Source organism: Acipenser ruthenus, chromosome 39, assembly GCF_902713425.1.
Source record: "Acipenser ruthenus chromosome 39, fAciRut3.2 maternal haplotype, whole genome shotgun sequence".
Classification (NCBI taxonomy): domain Eukaryota; kingdom Metazoa; phylum Chordata; class Actinopteri; order Acipenseriformes; family Acipenseridae; genus Acipenser; species Acipenser ruthenus.
The window spans coordinates 10,245,682-10,264,804 of NC_081227.1; the positions used below are offsets into that span (position 1 = coordinate 10,245,682).

Sequence of the window (19,123 nt, forward strand, 5' to 3'; positions counted from 1 at the left end):
ACTGCAGTACTTGCCTGGTGTCAGTATTTTAAGTTCCTGCTTCTGTCTGACATCACCGCCCAGTCACCCTGTCATACCATGTTTAAGAATGTTTTATAACAGATTACAATATTCCTTAAATCTTTCATATACAGCAAAACCTCAGGACTATAACTTAGCATCCTATGTGGAATGAAGCTGGTTAATGTTTGAATCCCTCTGTCTCTGTTTTTGAATGCTACTGTGTTGTTTTCTCATGGCATGTCTTTAGAAACTCTCGTCCTTCCTGCTATCGTCACTCGGGATGTCAGTGTAAAAGAGGTGGGGCATTTCAACCTGGGGAAGTCGTTTGAAATATGGAACGACACATCTTTCAATCAAATGTTTCAGGGAAAACAGACTTACATTTTAAAAATCCAGCTCTAGTCCCTGGCTCTGAAGCCTGCAGACTGTGAACTGCTTCTTCTTTCACTGGATAGAAAATAAAAGAGAGAAACACCATTGAAACTAAATGAATACACAACCACTTATGACTAAAAATAGCAATCCTTTTGGAAAATCATTTGAAACAAAACCTCTGCAATATTCATCTAGCCAACAACCTGTGAATGATTCTTTTTAGGGTGCAACAAAACAACATGTAAACATAAAAATAGTAATAATATTTTTTTCTACTGTAAATTATTCATGTTTTGTGCGCACATCTTTGTGAAGATGGCGAAGTGTCTCGAGGCATTTTCCGAGCTTATTGCAATCTGAGGATGATGGTTGTTATATTTGTTTTGTTACTGTTTGCTCGAAGTTGTCAATAAAATGGAGACATTAGAAAGGTTTTGTGATGTGAGTTATGGCTGTAATCAGTTCATTTACTGTAATTAACCATTCCCTTGTCTCCACCCATTTGAAGTGACTGTGCCGTAGCTTCATTTTGATGGGTGAAAAGGGCTTGTTTTCTTCCCGGGATATCTTGCTTGGAATTTTTGTTGTGTTTTAATAACGGGAACGTTTTCGCGGCCTCATTCCCCGAATGTGAAACTTGATACAATCCGGCCCCTTGTCAGAAATGGGGCTGGTCAAAATGACCCTTTACACACCGATCTTGGCGAAACTGATGAATAGAGGTATGTATTTATTGTGTTCCCTGGAATTAAACCCTTGGGGTCCCTTGTATAAACACCGTTATCAATAAAGAAACATTCTGGTAGCTTGTTCCACCCCTACTCAAAAAAGCCTTGCAGTAAACAAAGAAAAGCACAGAGTTCAGCTCCATGAGTCTCCTGAAACACAGCAGGAGATGAAAGGGGTCTCGCAGTAAACAAAGAAAAGCACAGAGTTCAGCCCCACGAGCCTCCTGAAACACAGCAGGAGATGAAAGGGGTCTCGCAGTAAACAAAGAAAAGCACAGAGTTCAGCCCCACGAGCCTCCTGAAACACAGCAGGAGATGAAAGGGGTCTCCCAGTAAACAAAGAAAAGCACAGAGTTCAGCCCCACGAGTCTCCTGAAACACAGCAGGAGATGAAAGGGGTCTCGCAGTAAACAAAGAAAAACACAGAGTTCAGCCCCACGAGTCTCCTGAAACACAGCAGGAGATGAAAGGGGTCTCGCAGTAAACAAAGAAAAGCACAGAGTTCAGCCCCACGAGTCTCCTGAAACACAGCAGGAGATGAAAGGGGTCTCGCAGTAAACAAAGAAAAGCACAGAGTTCAGCTCCACGAGTCTCCTGAAACACAGCAGGAGATGAAAGGGGTCTCGCAGTAAACAAAGAAAAGCACAGAGTTCAGCCCCACGAGTCTCCTGAAACACAGCAGGAGATGAAAGGGGTCTCGCAGTAAACAAAGAAAAGCACAGAGTTCAGCCCCACGAGCCTAATGAAACACAGCAGGAGATGAAAGGGGTCTCGCAGTGGTGAACTTGGATGGTGAACAACTTTCATTTGGAGAATCCAAGAGGTTTGCCGGTCACTCTCAGCACTATCCAAAAGCTGACTGAAGATCTGTTTTTATAGGTGGTTTAGTTGTTTGTTTGTTTCTTTTAAATTCAATTGGAATTTTACTCAGTCCTGTACAAATGAAACATAATAATTGCTTACTATGAGAAGATTTAGTTTCGGTTTCTCTTGCAGAAAAAAACACAAGTTACAGTGAAAAAACAAAAGTAGAATACATTTCCATTTTTACAGAAATCAAACCGATATTCTAATATTTTTGGTGATGAAAAACAACTGCTTCACACTCTTGGACTCAACTGCCAAGCAGCAACATTGCCCTGCTCCTTAACAACCAATCCTCACTCCTGATTAGCTGGTACAGTACTGACCGTCCAACACCCACCTAAGAGGCTCTCTGTACACAGTGCTACAGTACAGGCATTAATACATGTATAATACATTATACATAAAGCAAGCAACCGTAACACTTCTGTAACACCAATGAAAATCGTAGTATTATATATATTTTAGCTCAAAGAGCCAGCTGCCCAACGTTTCGATATGTTGTACATATCTTTCTCAAGGGAGCCTGTGTTTGAATCCAAACATTGGAGGTATTTATAGGTTTTTGACGGCATTATATATATATATATATATATATATATATATATATATATATATATATATATATATATATATATTGTGAACCAGCTGCACTCACTCGGGTTCATGCCTCTTTAAAAATACGACCCAGAACAATGAAATGGAGTTTTTCCGTGCTGACGCGCTAATTTTTAATGCACACAAAAATAAAACAAACTACAAAACAAAAACCTAACTCTGTTTGGAGCGCTTACTACACAGGTAATTTCCCTGACTACCTAGCAGGACAGCTAAGCCGTTTACCTGCCACAAACCACAATCTTAAACACATAGGTTTCACAGCACTTACACTCTCTGACTGCTCGGAAGCAGAGCACCTCATCTGCCTCCTTCTACTCAGCAGCCCCGTGCAGCCTGGCTGCACGTCTTAAATACCCTGCACCCGGTTCTAATTTTTAATCACCCCCGGGTGCAGGAGATAATACATAATAATACAATTAACAAAACAATTAGCAAATTAAATGGAACAAATTGTAGTTTTCTGAAGTGCCACTCACCCGTAGGTATCGGAGCACTGTACAGACCAAAACAAATTATAATGCTACAATTGTAAATAGGTCATTTGAAATAATTGATTTCCATTTACCACAACAGAAATATGTGTAGTGAATTTCTTTTTTTTTTAAATAAAGCAACAATTCTGAATAAAGACAAAAATCTGGAAATGGAAGCTTAATCTGCAATCTGAGAGACTTGTTCAAGTGCAATGAATTTAGATTGTTGGTGACAGTATAATTCTTTTTTGTTGTTTGCTCAATCTAATTGTATTATATTTGTTAAACCTGCTTTTTGTAAAAGCACTCGCTAGAGTGCAGGATGCGCTCTATAGCCTGGACGTCGCGAGTTCGAATCCAGGCTATTCCACAGCCGACCGTGGACGGGAGCTTCAGGGGACAGCGCTCAATTGGCTGAACATCGCCTGGGAGGGAGGGAGGGTTAGGTCGGCCTGGGTGTCCTCGGCTCACCGCGCACCAGCGACCCCTGTAGTCTGGTCGGGCGCCTGCGGACTTGCCTGTAAGCTGCCCAGAGCTGCGTTGTCCTCCGACGCTGTAGCTCTGAGGCGGCTGCATGGTGAGTCTGCAGAGTGTAAAGAAGCGGGCGGCTGACGGCACACGCTTCGGAGGACAGCGTGTGTTCGTCTTAGCCCCTCCCGAGTCAGCGCAGGGGTGGTAGCGGTGAGCTGAGCCTAAAAATAATTGGGCATTTCAAATTGTGGAGAAAATAATAAAAAATAATTGGCAACGACTAAATTTATAAAAAGAAAGAAGAAAAAAAACATCATTTAACAGTGGAACACACATGTTTATATTATTATAAAATTCTGAAAAAATAAATGGGAACATGGGAAAGAAGGCATTTAATTGTTGGGTTATAAGATTACATGGTGTAATAGCAATTCTGATTACAATTACAGAGATGTGTGAAGTTGTATTTACACTTACAATTACCGGTACTGATTACTATTATTGTAATTAATTACAAATGGCATAATTACAATTGCAATTGAACCCGGATCTGACAGGAACACACACCAGCCTTGATTCCAGGAGATAGAAATTATAGTAATAGTTCAGTCTCCTCGAGTGCCACAAACGATAAAGTGAAAACAAATATAGCAAACAAAATTGTGACCAAAGGAAAAGGTGAAAAAATAAATCAATCCAAATTACACAATACACTCAATGACCAATAGTGAATACATTGAAAGAAAACCTAAGCACCGGTTTACTGCGTGGCAGTAAGAGATGGAAACTAAAAGAAAGCTGAATTAACTATTAAATTGCCACTTCTTTATATATCTATATACAAGCAGGTGACCTCAGGAGCCCCTTAACTAGGGATTTAACAGGGCAGCAGTGTGGAGCAGTGGTTAGGGCTCTGGACTCTTGACCGGAGGGTTGTGGGTTCAATCCCCAGTGGGGGACACTGCTGTTGTACCCTTGAGCAAGGTACTTTACCTAGATTGCTCCAGTAAAACCCAACTGTATAAATGGGTAATTGTATGTAAAATAATGTGATATCTGTATAATGTGAAATAATGTATAATGTGATATCTTGTAACAATTGTAAGTCGCCCTGGATAAGGGCGTCTGCTAAGAAATAAATAATAATAATAATAATAATAACACATTCCCTCAGGCAGCACTACTCTACTATACATGTATACAGAAAAATAAGTTCAAACATTACCCTGATGTGCAGCAATATCAGCACCATCCTGCACAGTTAGACCTAAAAATACCAGAAAGTGATTACAGTAGCAATCAAAATGGGCAATTTAAAATCAAACAGAAAATTGTACTGAGAAAATAAAACGACATGCCTTCAACAAGGTAGGACTCGCTTCCACAGTCATTTAGCAACCCCCGCTCTCAATTAAACGAATGATTTCCGCTGACAAAGCTGAGACACTAGCGATCGATGAGTAGAAACGAGTCCCGCCTCTTACACATAGTATATTTGAGAAATCTCAAAATAAGAATTGTATTTCACACCAACCTGTTGTGGTTATTTTGGCTAATTTCCCCTTGCAGAAGTCCTCAATGTAGTCTTTAAGTTGAGACACAGCTTTCCTCACAGCTCCAAAAGAGATGTCTGAATTGACTTTAATGCTGGGTAGGACTGCAGCTTCAGGAGGGGCACAGAGAGACTGGAAATTCTACAACAGGAAAGTGGAGAAAAGGGGGTTTCAGTGAAACAGAATGGGCTCCAAATGGGGACCACTGCTGGGGGAAAAAGCAAGGATTCATTCGATTGGAGAGAGATCTGTCTGAAACTGCCCCAGTTCTGTGCTTGAGATTGTTCAGGCAAGCAGTGATGTCACCTGTAGAAAATGGATGTGATCCTTGGTCTCTGAAAGCTGTTTCAGCTCAGTGTTTCTCCTCCTCAGCTCAGCAATCTCCTGCTCCAGTTTCTTCATGATCCCTTCAGCCTGATTCACTGTAGCCTTCTCCTGAGCTCCAATCAGCTCCATCACTTCAGAGCGGATCTTCTCAATGGATCGGATCAGCTGAGTAAAGATCTTCTCACTTTCCTGGATTTCTCTCTGTGAAGATCTCTGTGTGAAAGAATCACATATTAAAATCACATAAAGCATATACAGTAAACTTCTATAAATGTGTTCCAGCCCATTTCTTAATAATAATAGGTGAATGGCACTTGAAGAAATCCCTGATTAATCACAGATCCAGTTATTCAAGTATGCAGCTGTTGAAATCTGAGTGAATGTTGGCTAACCCTCTTGTCAATACCCACTTTCAGTGACTCCACAGCCTGTTTCAGCTCCTCCAATTCTTTCAGTCTCTCTTGGATTCTCAGTTCTAGTTCTTTCTGCGCATCTCCCAGCTTCGCCTGTGTAGAAAGACAGTGACATTTCTAAGGGACACTGAGCCATATTCTGTCACATCCAACATAGGCCTGTTTAGCGGTATCACATCACCATGAGCAAAACAGCACTGACCCACCGCGGGGCCCATTGAAGCACCAACCTTTTCTACCATCTCCACGCCGGACAATGCAGCTGCAACCATGACAGTGCCTGGCCATAACAGCGCTATGACATCACCGCGCCCACAATACAGCGACGACCATTACAACACATTTCTAAAACCACCAAATGTGTTTGATTTTTTCTACACAGTCGATGCTGACAGCGGGACTACAATTCCCAGAAGACACTGCTGAGTCATTTATCAGGAACGTGGAGACATATATTACTTGTGGCAATGTGCCCCACCCCTGTGTGCATTTGTGTGTTATATGTTGCATGTAGTGTGTAAATGTTGGTGTATAGATGTTGGTGCACGGGATATAAATGGGTCTGTGTAACACAAGTGATGTAAAATATATACTTGTATTTAGGCACGAGGATTGCACATCATTTCACGTGCAGATAAAATGTGTATACTGTGTGTCACGGGATTGCACTTAATTAATTCACTTGCAGTTGCACCGAGATTCCAATTGAATGATTGACTAGCAATCGAGTCTTGGTACAACTGCATAAAAGCAGCATGTTTTCACCCACTCGGGGTTGGGTGTACAGTGAGGAGGTACAGGGTAAGAGAGAGGAGTGAAACAGAATTAACAAACCAATTGCTAGCGTGCTAGAGAGCCAGCATGATACTTGTTTGTGTACCGCTCGTCCGCTGTGTTGGTGTCTGTCTATTTACTTTGGTCATTGTGCCGTTTTGTTTGTTCAGTACCGTGTCTGGTTTTGTTTTGTGTTCAAACCTTTTATTTGCTGTTTTGCAATAAACAGGCGCAAGCAAACGCATCCATCATTTCATTTCACCAATCGTCTGTATTTACTTCCTTGTTCTGACATCACCACTCTGCAATCTGTGACAGTGCTGTAGAGATGTTCATTGGCTCCATTTGGCTGGGCACCTTCTTAATAAAAATGTATTGGTGTAAGCTGCTGGAAAATATTTTTATACTGTGTGCGTGCGTGCATATAGAGTTGAGTCCAAAAACTTTAACGTGACGTTACATCACAAATGTAATCTAGAGTTGCATTGTGGGATTGGGCGGGGGTAACTCATTAATATACATATTTATATACTGTGAGACAGCAGGGAGGGGGTTAATTCCTCCCTTTAAAAAAACATGTGCGGAAGGCACACTTTTGTCTTTTGTTAATTGTTTTATTGATTGATCATTACCTGCACCTGGCTATTATTGAAAATTAGAGCCAGGTGCAGGGTTTAAAAAGAGAGCAGTCAGTCTGCTCTGGGCGGCTGCTGAAGAGGGCAGAAGCCCGGCTGTGCTGGTGTGGGGTACAGCTGTAATTAAAAGAAAAAGGTAGTGTGAAGCCTTTTTTGTGTGTTTTGTTTTGTTTGTACAGGTAAACAGCTTAGCTGTCCTGTTTTAGTTTAGGTTCCTGTTCTGTTTAGTTATTGCTCAAAGAGAGCTAGGTGTTGTTTTGATTATTTTTGTTTTTGTTTCATTAAAAATTGCGCAACCGCGCTTAAAAATCCATTTCTGTGTGTTGGGTCGGTGTTTTTAAAGGGGCAATGAACTGAAGTGAGTGCGATTCTATCACAATATGCAGTAAATGCTACAAAACGTACTTTTGAAACATCAAAATGTGTTGCTAATGTTATGTAAACTAGCATGTAATTTGTGTGTTTTTTGTGTTCGGAGTGCATGTGAGTGAGTTTGCTGTGTGGATCTGTGAGTGAACGAGTTTGTGTGAGGAATGTGTGAAAGGTGCTGCAGCTAATGAGGTGTGAATTGCCCAATTAGCTGCAGCACCTGTATAATATAAAAGAGAGTGGTTGGGTATGCTAGAGTATTTGGGAGAGAGGAAGGGTGAGTGTTTTTGGAGGTAGTCCGTGTATTTTTGGAGGTAGTCTGTGTATTTTTGTGTTTAATAACCTGTTGCTTAGTGTTTTGTCTTTTTGTTTGGCCATCGTGCGCTTTTGTTTTGTTTATTAAAAGTCTTTACTTTCCCTGCACTTCCTGACTCTGAGTCTCCTTACCCCGGCCAGCCTGTCACAGTTGGTGTTCAGAATTGGGACAGCGCCTCTGGAGACTCGAAGCAGGAGTGCAAAATTATTTTTGTTTTGTTTAAAAAAGAGAAACAGGTTTTTTTTGCGTGTGTGTGTGTGTGTGTGTGTGTGTGTGTGTGTGTGTGTGGGGGGGGGGGGGGGGGGGGTGTGTGTGGAAAGATGGGGAGGAATACCCTGAAGCAGCAGCGGCAGCAACAGTGGAACGAGGCGAGCGAGTGCTGCAGAGGCTGCTGTCTCTGAGGTCTGGAGGGGAGGAGATGATTTTTGATTTATTAATGTATTCATCACTGCAAATGATAAAAGTGTGCAGGCTACATAAACATTTCAAATGTTTTATAAGGAATTGAAAATAAATAATTACACAATCAAAATGTGACAGAGACATTTATCATACTCTCCCGTTAGGCATTTGCTATGCTCTCTTACACCAGACTGAACTTTGATGTGGAGCAAGACCTCAAGCAAGACTTCTGCTGGTCAAGAAGATCAATGAATGCTCTGCTGCTCATTAGTCACACAGAGAGGGACCACAGCTGGGGACATGACCTGGAGGTTCTCATTTTTGTGTACTGGCTGGCACACGGCTCTCCTTCAGGGTAGTGTCATGCATATTTGGTTTCCCGAGGAGCCCAGTGCACAAAATTGAAATTGAGGTGGTTGGACTTCTGGGCAGAGTTATTGCGTCCCTAAGCCAGAGGAGCTGGATGATTCAGGGCAAGGTTTTGGCCGTCTGGATCAGAACGCACCCTTTAACAAGGCAGTGGGGGCTATCAATGGCTGCCATGTGCACATCAAGGCCCCTGGAGGGATTGAAGCACAGGATTACCTCAACAGGAAGCTGTTCCTCTCATTCCGGAAATATGTGACGGCAAGTCCCTGGGCATTTTTGTGAGGTACCCTGGGTCAGTGCATGACTACAGGGTGATGAAAAACAGTCAATTTTACATTGGGGCACGGTATGATTGCCTACAAGAACCTGCCTTATCACAGCCTACAAGAGCCACTGCAGGGAAGAGCCCAGGAAAGGCTTAACCGATACCACTGAAGGGTCTTTGGAATGATGAAAAACAGGTGGAGGAGCATTTTCTTCAAGGCATTGGAGGTGCATTCCACCTTTGTGGATACACTGCTTTGTATCATATTTTAATAAATGATGCATTACATCATAGCTATCTTTATCATGTATTTCTATGTATTAATCATGTATTTCTATGTATTTATCATGTATTTCTATGGAGACAACAGCCCAGCATTTATTTTCCCTGTGAAAAGGACATCGTTTGCCGCACACAGTTGGATGACTTTTAGGGTCTCTTCCTCTGTCCCTGCATTTTGTAAAAAATAATAATAATAATTTTGAAATATAGTGCTCGTTTTGAATCCAGGCTATGCCATCACCGACTGTGACCAGGAGTCTCGAGGGGGCGGCGCACAATTGGCTGAGCTTGAGCCGCCCGGGTTGGGAGGGATTAGGTCGACAGGGCAATCCTTGTCTCATCACGCACCAGCGACTCCTGTGGTGGCCGGGCGCCTGCCTGCCTGCGAGTTGCTGGCAGAACTGCATTTCCTCCGATGAGTCAAGTCTGGTTGGCTTCGCTGGCGGCTCGCAGTGTGTAAAGAGGAGGTCAGCTGACAGCATGCGTTTCGGAGAACGCGCTGGCTTGTCTTCGTCTTTCCCACGTTCATATGTGAAACTGCAACGCTGAGACAGGGTCTTATAAAAATGGTTGGATACTCCAAAGTAGGAGAAACTGGGGTAAAAAACTATTAAAAAAATATTTAAACACAAAGGGCTCTATTCTGAGCACAATCTCAGGTTATCATGGTGAGAGGTGGGGCTCCTGCATCTTCCACTACTGAGATTAGTAACGGCTGGTCAGTTTATATTTGTATTACTATTCGTACTGATACGAAAGCCCTAATGCACTACTCAGGGTTCTTACACTTTTTCAACAGCAAAATTCCAGACTTTTTCCAGACTTCCATTTAAGAAGACTTGTCATCTATCGTATTTCTGAATTGTCCTATTTAGTCTGCTGGCATATTTGTCTATTTTCAATTATATTTATTTATTTACTCTGTACTTTTTAATGTTCACTGTTGTGTGTGACTTAATTTGGTATAGTGATGAGGTTGTTACTCTGTAGTGTTGTTTTTATAGTACATTGTATTTTATGTTTTGATATTCCCTGTGGATCACCTCGGATAAAGGCGTCTGCTAAATGTCTGCAATAATAACAATAGAAAATAGAATTGAAAGGGGAGGTTCCATTGTTTCTAATAAGGTATACGCAGAGATCGTCTAGGGAATAAGTAGATCGGTATTAACACAAAATAAATATTTTTAAATGGATGTTATGATTTATATAAATAAGTAGATCGGATGTCTTTGACAGTATAACGATAGATAAGGGAATGCTGCAATATACATTAACAATAAACAAATCATTTCAAATTAATTTTGTAAGTGTAATTTGTCTGTTTAACAAACGTTATTGCAACTCGAGAAGTTTTTTGTTACATATTTAACGTGTAAGCAGTAGACTACGATAGGTTTGACAGCGATAATCAAAACTCAAAGCACGATTTCGGTTATGGACAAAATTGAGCTCCATGCTGCGGTAGCTAACTTAGGCCACGATGCATTGCAATCACATGATACACTTGTATTATTAGTATGCGCTTTGTCTTTTATTAATTTTTACAGACAGTATCTTTGCATAATTAGGTCAGAAAACAGAACAGGAGCCTGCGTTCATTTTATGCAATAGACAGCATGGAGTATGTATTTTAATTACAAGTTTGGGAAAACACAAAAACGGTGGACTTCGTAAACCGTAGTAAATTCGGTAGTTCAATCCTAGATGAGAAAGAAAGATCCTATAGTATACATGTATATCACTAGTATCAGCATGAATTTAAACCTCTGTAAATGTCAGTAGTTCAATACTAACGTTAGGCTACTTACCGTAACCCTGGTTCCCTGAAAGAGAAGATGGCCACCAAAGCCGCCGATAGACCCCCTTCCCTCAGTGACCTCCTCGGTCCCGCCCACCGAGGGAATAAACCCGTCACGCAGGGAAGGCTCGACCTCTTTTCGTGACGAAACCGTGCTGACGACCGATGCGACCTCGCGGTTGGTGGCCATCTTCTCTTTCAGGGAACCAGGGTTACGGTAAGTAACCTAACGTTCCCTTTCAATTCGAAGATGGCCACCAAACATCATTTATGGGAAAACGAATACCAGAGCCGTCGCGAGGGAGGGAAGAACGGCAGCACACGAGGGGCACCTCAGCCTCGCCCGACCAAAGGTCAGCGGTGCGAGCATGCAACCTCAAGGACCCTTGTGCCCAACGAAGGCACTGAGGGATCTATCACATTAAGGCGATAGAACCTGGTAAAGGTATGCGGCGTAGCCCAGCTAGCCGCATTACAAATCTCAGCCATGGAGGCACCTCTAAAGAAGGCCCATGACGCAGCCACACCTCTAGTGGAATGTGTGGCTACCCACCCAGGCGGAGGCAAGCCAGCACCATCATACGCAGCGGAGACCGTATCCGCAATCCAATGAGACAGTCGCTGCTTCGAGAGGGGCTGTCCCAGGGTCCGTGTCCCATGGCAGACAAAGAGCTGGTCAGAATGACGCAATGCTCTCGTCCTACCCACGTAGCATCTCAATGCCCGAACCGGGCAGAGGAAATTCAACTTCCTATCCTCCTCCGAAGTAAACGGCGGAGGATGAAAGGACTCCAGTTCCACAGACTGATTAACGTGGAAGGCTGTGACCACCTTGGGGAGGAAAGCAGGGTTTGCACACAGTGAGACTCTGCTATCATCGTCCCAAATACGCATGCAGGAGCTATGCACAGATAACGCCTGCAGCTCACTAACCCGCTTTGCGGAGGTGATAGCCAAGAGGAAGGCTGTCTTCATAGACAGATGCTTCAACTCAATGGAGTGTAAACAGGGCCTGCGTGACAGCCTCTAGTACAACCACAAGGCTCTATTCGGGGAGAGCCACCCTCATAGGGGGGCGCAACCGCCTCGGAGAAACCGGGTAGCCAAAAAATGCACGCCCGGGGACACAGAGTCAATGGGGGCATGGCAAGCAGAAATAGCCGCTAAGTACACCTTCAAGGTGGAAGGTGATCTACCAGCGTCAAGCAGCTCCTGCAGAAACTGCAAAATGACAGGCATGGGGCAAGAAATTGGGTCATGACTATTAGTCCGGCACCAATTCTGGAAACCTTTCCACTTAGAGGCGTACAACGACCTAGTGGAATGCGCCCTAGCATTCTGCAAAGTACCCACAACCGCATCCGACAGCCCTAAGGCTGACCAGCGGTCCCTTTCAGGGGCCAGACCCACAGCTGGAGCAGGCCTGGCTCCGGGTGCCAAAGTGTGCCTCCCGTCTGACTGAGGAGATCCAGGTGAAGCGGAATCTCCCAGGGAGTGCCGTTCAATAACTGGCACAGGGCTGAGAACCAGACCCTCCTGGGCCACCTGGGGGCCACTAAGAGAGCTGACGCCTTCTCCGACTGGACCTTTTCGAGAAAGGCCGGGAGTAATGGCAGAGGCGGGAACACGTAAAGGAGCGCTCTGGGCCATACGTGGGCTAGGGCGTCGACACCGAGTGGACCGCCGAAGCGGTGAAGAGAGTACCACAGGGGGCAATGCGTTGTCTCCGCCGAGGCAAAGAGATCGACCTGCGCCTTCCCGAACCGTTCCCAAATGAGCTCCACCACCTGAGGGTGGAGACGCCACTCCGATGGGTGCGGACCCTCCCTCGAGAGGAGGTCCGCCGCCCAATTGTTCACGCCCGGAATATGCGTCGCCCGAAGGGACAGCAAGTTCCTTTGGGCTCAAGTCAGAAGCCTGAAGGCGAGGCGACGCAACCCCGGGGACCGAAGGCTGCCCTGGTGGTTGACATACGTCACTACCGCAGTGTTGTCCGAGCGGACGAACACATGCCTGTTGTGCACCATCGGTAGGAAGTGCAGCTCCAGCATATTGATGTGCAGGGACGTCCAGCGGCCTGACCAGGACCCGTTGACCCCTCTGCCGTCGCAGACTGCACCCCAACCCAAGTTGGAGGCATCCGTTGTCACTACCCGACGGTTGAAAATCACTCCCATTCGGACACCTTGGCGTAGGTGAGAGGCCGTCCTCCACCAGCGCAAGGCCGCCGAGCACGCAAGACACTGTCAGCCGACGGTGTCTGTCGCGCCTAGGATGCAGGTGAAACGCATTGAGCCACGCTTGGAGCGTGCGCATGCGCAGTAAGCCCAGCTCAATGGCTGATATCGCTGCGGCCATCAGACCCAGTAGTTTCTGGCACAAGACAAGGGGCACCCTCGATCCCTGACGAAACAGGGAGAGGTGGTGCTGGAGAGCTGCTACCCTGTCGTCTGACAGGTACGCGTGCATCATCGTGGAGTCCAGCCGGAGTCCCACATATGTTATGCATTGCACAGGCGTCAGCTGACTCTTGGCATCGTTGATGGTGAGGCCCAGCCACACCAGATGCTCTGCCACAAGCGTTGTGTGGGCCACCGCTCCCTCCCGCGACTGGGAACAAATCAACCAGTCGTTGAGGTAGTTCATCACTCTGACCCCTTGCAGCTGCAAGGGGGCCCGGATAGCGTCTACGCACTTTGAGAATGTACGGGGAGCTAGGGAGAGGCCAAACGGCAGCACGGAAAACTCGTACATGCTGCCTTGAAAGGCAGAGCGGAGGTATTTCCTGTGCTCTGGACGAATGGGAATGTGAAAATACGCGTCCCGCAAGTCCACCGTGGTAAACCAGTCGCCCGGCCGGACAGACTGGAGTATGTGACGATAAGTCAGCATTTGGAACTGCCTCTCTTTCAAAAACCGGTTGAGGAACCGCAGGTCCAGGATGGGGCGATAGCCGCCGTCCCTCTTCGGCACCAGAAAGTATCTCGAGTAGAACCCCTCCCCTTGAGAGGTGGGGTCCACGAGACGAATGGAGCGCTTGCACAGCAAGGCTGCCACTTCGGTCTGGAGCGCCGAGGCCTGGAGCGGGTCCGTCACGAACATAGTCGTGAAGCCGCGAAAAGGAGGAGGTTCCAAACAAAACTGAAGCACGTAACCGCCTTGTATTGTCGCGAGCACCCAAGTGTCTGAGGTGCACTTGCGCCAGTAGTGCAGCTGTTGCACCGTAAACAGGGACTGAGGCCACAAGCCTTCAGGGGCCCTGCCGGGGCTGCTGAGGCTGAGGCGGGGCGGATTGAGGAGGCTGCCTAAGGCGATTGCCCTGGAAACGCCTTCTAGGGCGCTGCTGCTTGGACTGGCCACGGCCTGCGTGCCCCCCGCACTGTGGGAAATTCCCGCCCCTAGCCTGAGATGAAGCCTGTAGGCGACGCCGAAGGTCACCCAGTGGGGCTGTGGGGACGGGCACCGTCCTAGTGACTGTTTGCGCGAGAGGTGCGTGCCAGCTGCTCGACCCGCCCCGCGCCGGACCGGGAGTAGGGAGCAACACGGCCACCTGCCTAGATGCCTCTCGTCGCGGAGAGACCGTTGTAGGATCTCTTCCACCGCTGGGCCAAAGGTATGGCCTGGCAATATAGGCGCGTCTAAAAGCGCAGCTTTATCCGCATCAGCCACAGCTGTCTGCGCGTGACCACCAGGCCAGCCAGACTCCGGTCCAGGGCCTGCTCTTGCAGGCCGGATATCTGGAGCAACATGGAAGACAGCAGGCGCAACTCCGTGGTCACCGGCTCTGGGAGCGGGGCATCACGCAAAATACCATCCATGTATGCGACCAGCATACTGGAAGTATTTGTCAAACGGGAGCCCTGAGCTCCCGCTACATACGCCCTACGGACATGTGTCTCCGTTATCCTGCACTGCAGGTTCGGGCACATGGGGTCCTTGGGCAGACCTCCCACTGGTGGAGCCTTCACCAAGGCCGCAATGGTGGAGTCAACAGGGAGAAACCCCGCCAGGCCCAGCTTCTCCGCCCCTTCAAGTGAGGCCAGCTGCAAAGCCTACCTCAGCTGGCTAGGCGGTGTGGCATGGGCGGTGCCAAGAGGAGTGCACCTCCTCCATAAAATCGGGGAAGGCGGGGAAGGGCTGAGGCCGAGGAGGCACTGCCGCTGCTGCCCAGGGGACTTGCCTGTCCCATGAGCGCGGACATTGACCCTGCCAGCGGTGGTGCGTCAGTAACCGAGCAACCCTCAGAGCTAGGGGCCACTACAGGCTGGAACCCAGGCTCTGCCTCGACTTCCATCTCTTCCTCCTGCCCGCTCTGTTCCCCCACGGGGGGATCAGGGGGCGGCACAGTGGCCCTCAGTGGGTCTGAGGGCGGGTCCTCAAGCAGGGCTGCGGCCAAAGCCGCCGGTGGTTGCTGCCACTCTAGAAGCTCCATAATGTGAGCTATCTGGGCCTTCATGTCCATAATGTCCCGCGCCTGCCGAGACTTTTTCACCCGTTTCATCGTAGGCGACGGGGAGCGGCTGCAGGCGGACACAGACGTCTGTGCACAAGGAGTCTCCAGAGAGGGACTCTGTGACAGCGTCACAAGGCGGGACAACTCTTTCCATCCGACTGGCTGAAAAGCCGCGCAGATGCTGCAGGAGGATCCTCCTTGTAAGGCTAAAGAGGCGTGCTCGGCACCTAAGCACGAGCACACAAGGTATGCCTGTCTTCCTGTGGGATGTTAACCCCACAGGCCTCGCAGGCATGAAAACCTGCCCTGCCCATCATCGCTGGATCTTGGTCCGCGAGCATGAACACAACGCATGCACCACGCTTACCGCGTGCACTGGATACCGTGCGCACCGAGCACCAAGTGCAGTGCAGCACCAAACTAATCTGCACCGCGTGTACCGAGCACCGTGCGCACCACTTGCTTTTTTTTTTTTTGCTTGCACCGAGTACAGCGAGCAGACCTGCACCGCGTACCGTGCAGTGCCGGGCACCGTACGCACCGAGTGCATTTTTCAAGCATTTTCAAGCCCTGGGAATCTGTTTTTCATTTTCATACTTTTTCCAGACTTCCAGACTAGAGTACGAACCCTGACTACTGTAGGCTGCAGACAGATTGATTACAAGTTCAAATATATTGTTAGATAATACGGTTTCTTAACTTGGTCGTGTTTTCAGCATTGTGTGGATTTGTATGTCCCTTTTCATTTGTTAAAAAAGGAAGCAATGTGACGACATGCTATCCCTGGGTATATTGTTTAAATTGCTGCTTGGTTTTGCCGTTTCCAACCGTTTCTTATTTTAACTACAATCACGTGATGCAGATGCGTCCGAAACCTTGCATTCTTTTCATTTTAATTTTGTGACACAAACTCGTTCCCTAGTATTAGTGGATGCATAAAACAATGTGTTGTTATGCACAGTGTAGGCTAAGCCGCTGCTGGGGAAGCGGGCTACAACAATAAAATACATGTTCAGAAAAAGACAGTGAAATAAGTGAATACACATTTCTCATGACATTGACAAACTACAAAGTGTAAAATAATTACTGACGAGTAAAATAGCCAGGTTTACCCTTGTATACCGTTTCTTATGTACTGTTGGGTTTTTTTCCTTTACTTTTCTGTTTGGTTCCCTGCTTCTGTGTTAGTCCAAACGCACGCAGGGGCTGCTGTATTTGTCGTGTGTTCGGTTGTCGTGTGTTAAATAACCCTGGTTTCAGCAGCTCTTAACGCAGTGCTCTATTGTCTTTTCAGGACCTCACTGCACTGTCATCAGAATTGCTTTGGTGAATATATTCGCAGAGGTCTGCGATGGGGCAGACACTCTATAAACGCAGTAGGACGTCATCACAATACCATTTCAGCGCAGTGGGTGCTTTTCATGTCTCTTCTCCATTTATGTGCCACAGAATCGGGGGCAAGTTCCGGTCCCGCTTGCACTCGTTTTTGCATTGTGATCAGAATAGAGCCCAAAGCACTGCTGCTGCTGACAGCTCTCCAGCGCTGCCAGTGGTCAGGAGGGTGAATTACAGCAGCTATCAGCCATCCTCCTGCCACACTCCTCCAACTATAACTGATGATGCTTCATTCTCTTACGTACGTGCAAGCTGTCTCTCATACTTACTACATAATATATTTTCTTGTATGTGAGACAATCCCAACGCCCTGATATATATATATATATATATATATATATATATATATATATATATATATATATATATATATATATATATATGCCAGTGTATGAGGAGCGGATTGCTTTTAAATTTGATTCACAGTTGTTGGTGGCGAGACATTCCAGAAGGCATCTATTGTCTATTAATGCTAGAGCTCGAAGCTGATTGGCTGACAGTACTGAATCATTTGCTAATAAGGTTTCAGCTCTGCACCAGAGGGCGCTGGCTCTTACATTTATAAAGGCAGTTTGGCCGATTATAACAGGAAACTAAATCATGTATTTTTGTATACAAATGTAAATTGACCTGGGTAAGGGAGTCTGCTAAGAAATAAATAATGATAATAATTAGAAAACGGCTCCTTAAGAGTGCTGCATGCTGATTGGCCAATCAGTGGTTCCAAGCTGTGATACAATCCCCGGTATACGCCTTGTACTTAGCAACGCACCAAGAAGTGACAGTATCCACAGTAACACACGCCCTTAATTCACTACTATAAAACGACTTGTTCAAATTGCTCAGTCAGGGTTCCAAGCCATGATATAATTATGTTATAGTAACAGTGCAAACTACTACTGGGTTCCCTTCTAGGATAACTGGAAAGAAACGGTTCAAACTCTTACCTGCCTCAGAGTTCTTTCTTTCTCAGCTGAGACTGTATCGTGGTTCTTGTGTTCCTTGTCTGTACACGACCAGCAAATACACGTCTGATCAGTTCTGCAAAACCCCTCCAAAACCTTCTGGTGTTCGGCACAAATCTTCTGCTCCAGATTTCCAGTTGCTTCGATCAGTTTGTGCCTCTTCAATGCAGCAACTTCAAGGTGTGGCTTGACATGAGTTTCACAGTAAGAGACCAGGCATGTCAAACAGGAGTTTACAGCTTTGAACTTTCTCCCAGTGCATAAATCACATGGCACATCTCCAGGTCCAGCATAGCTTTGAGCAGGAGGAGGATTTAGTTGTGTCGTCTTGAAATGCTCCACAAGTTCAGCCAACATGGTGTTTCTACGTAGAACAGGCCTTGGGGTAAAGGTCTCTCTGCACTGGGGGCAGCTGTAGACTCCTGTCTGAACAGCCTGATCCCAGTAGTTCTTAATACACCCCATACAGTAACTGTGTCCACATGGAATAGACACTGGGTTCTTCAATAGATCCAGACACACCGGACAGCTAAACTTGTCCTCTGACCACACGTTTGAAGCCATTCTTGCTTCAGTGAGACAGAGAGACTGACGATTTCACAACAAGCAGAACTGCTCTGTGCTTCTGACTTCCTGGAAATGTATACAGAGCAGGTTTAGGGAAGTAGGCTGAGCAGACAGAGTGTGAGAGGGGCAAATAGGAGAGGCAGGCACAATCTGACGTTGCTGTTTGGCTGGTATCCCTGGAACAACAACTAACCCTAAAATTAACACCCATTGGTTAAGCCGATGCACATGATCAACGTTGCTGTTCCAGGGAAAACAGCCAAACCCCAAAGTCCGGTTCTGTGAGAGGAGAGGGGGGGGAGGGGGACTGAGGGCAGGTTTAGAGAAGTAGGCTGAGCAGACACAGTGTGAGAGGGGCGGAGAGCAGAGAGTGGGGGGCGGGACTGGAGTTTGAATGGCAGAGACAGGTAGGGGTTTCACAAGAAATGAAACTTAACTTTGTGTGTGTGTGTTTATATGAAGCACTAGGACGTGTGGTTTTGGACTGTGGCCAGAGGAATTATCAAGGCTGATAAACAGAAACAGAGTTACTGGGAAGGGGGGGAGAGAATGAATGAACAGCTATTCCACACAGAACTGCAGTTGTAGGGGATTTACTAGTCAAACTAACTACGTTTTAAGTTAAAGTAAGTGCTGACACAGCACAAAAAAAGACAGGAAAGTTATCCATCAATTAAACAAATAACTTGTTCAATTAAGGGA

General features: G+C 46.3%; 1 protein-coding gene across 2 annotated transcripts in view; it reads right to left on the minus strand.

Moving 5' to 3' along the window:
* Positions 1-18,582, minus strand: part of LOC117414367 (tripartite motif-containing protein 16-like protein) — a 32,563-nt gene extending 13,981 nt beyond the window's left edge. Inside the window, exons 1-6 of one of the 2 annotated variants that reach the window (XM_059009685.1) lie at positions 17,837-18,582; positions 5,826-5,921; positions 5,395-5,628; positions 5,070-5,229; positions 4,761-4,802; positions 385-450 (exon numbers count right to left, since the gene is read on the minus strand). In XM_059009685.1, the coding sequence (XP_058865668.1) occupies positions 385-450; positions 4,761-4,802; positions 5,070-5,229; positions 5,395-5,628; positions 5,826-5,921; positions 17,837-18,418 (1,180 nt within the window). In that variant the 5' untranslated portion in view covers positions 18,419-18,582. The remainder of the gene's footprint in view (positions 1-384; positions 451-4,760; positions 4,803-5,069; positions 5,230-5,394; positions 5,629-5,825; positions 5,922-17,836) is intronic. The other variant, XM_059009686.1, reaches the window with a different exon arrangement.
* Positions 18,583-19,123: the final 541 nt, after the last annotated feature.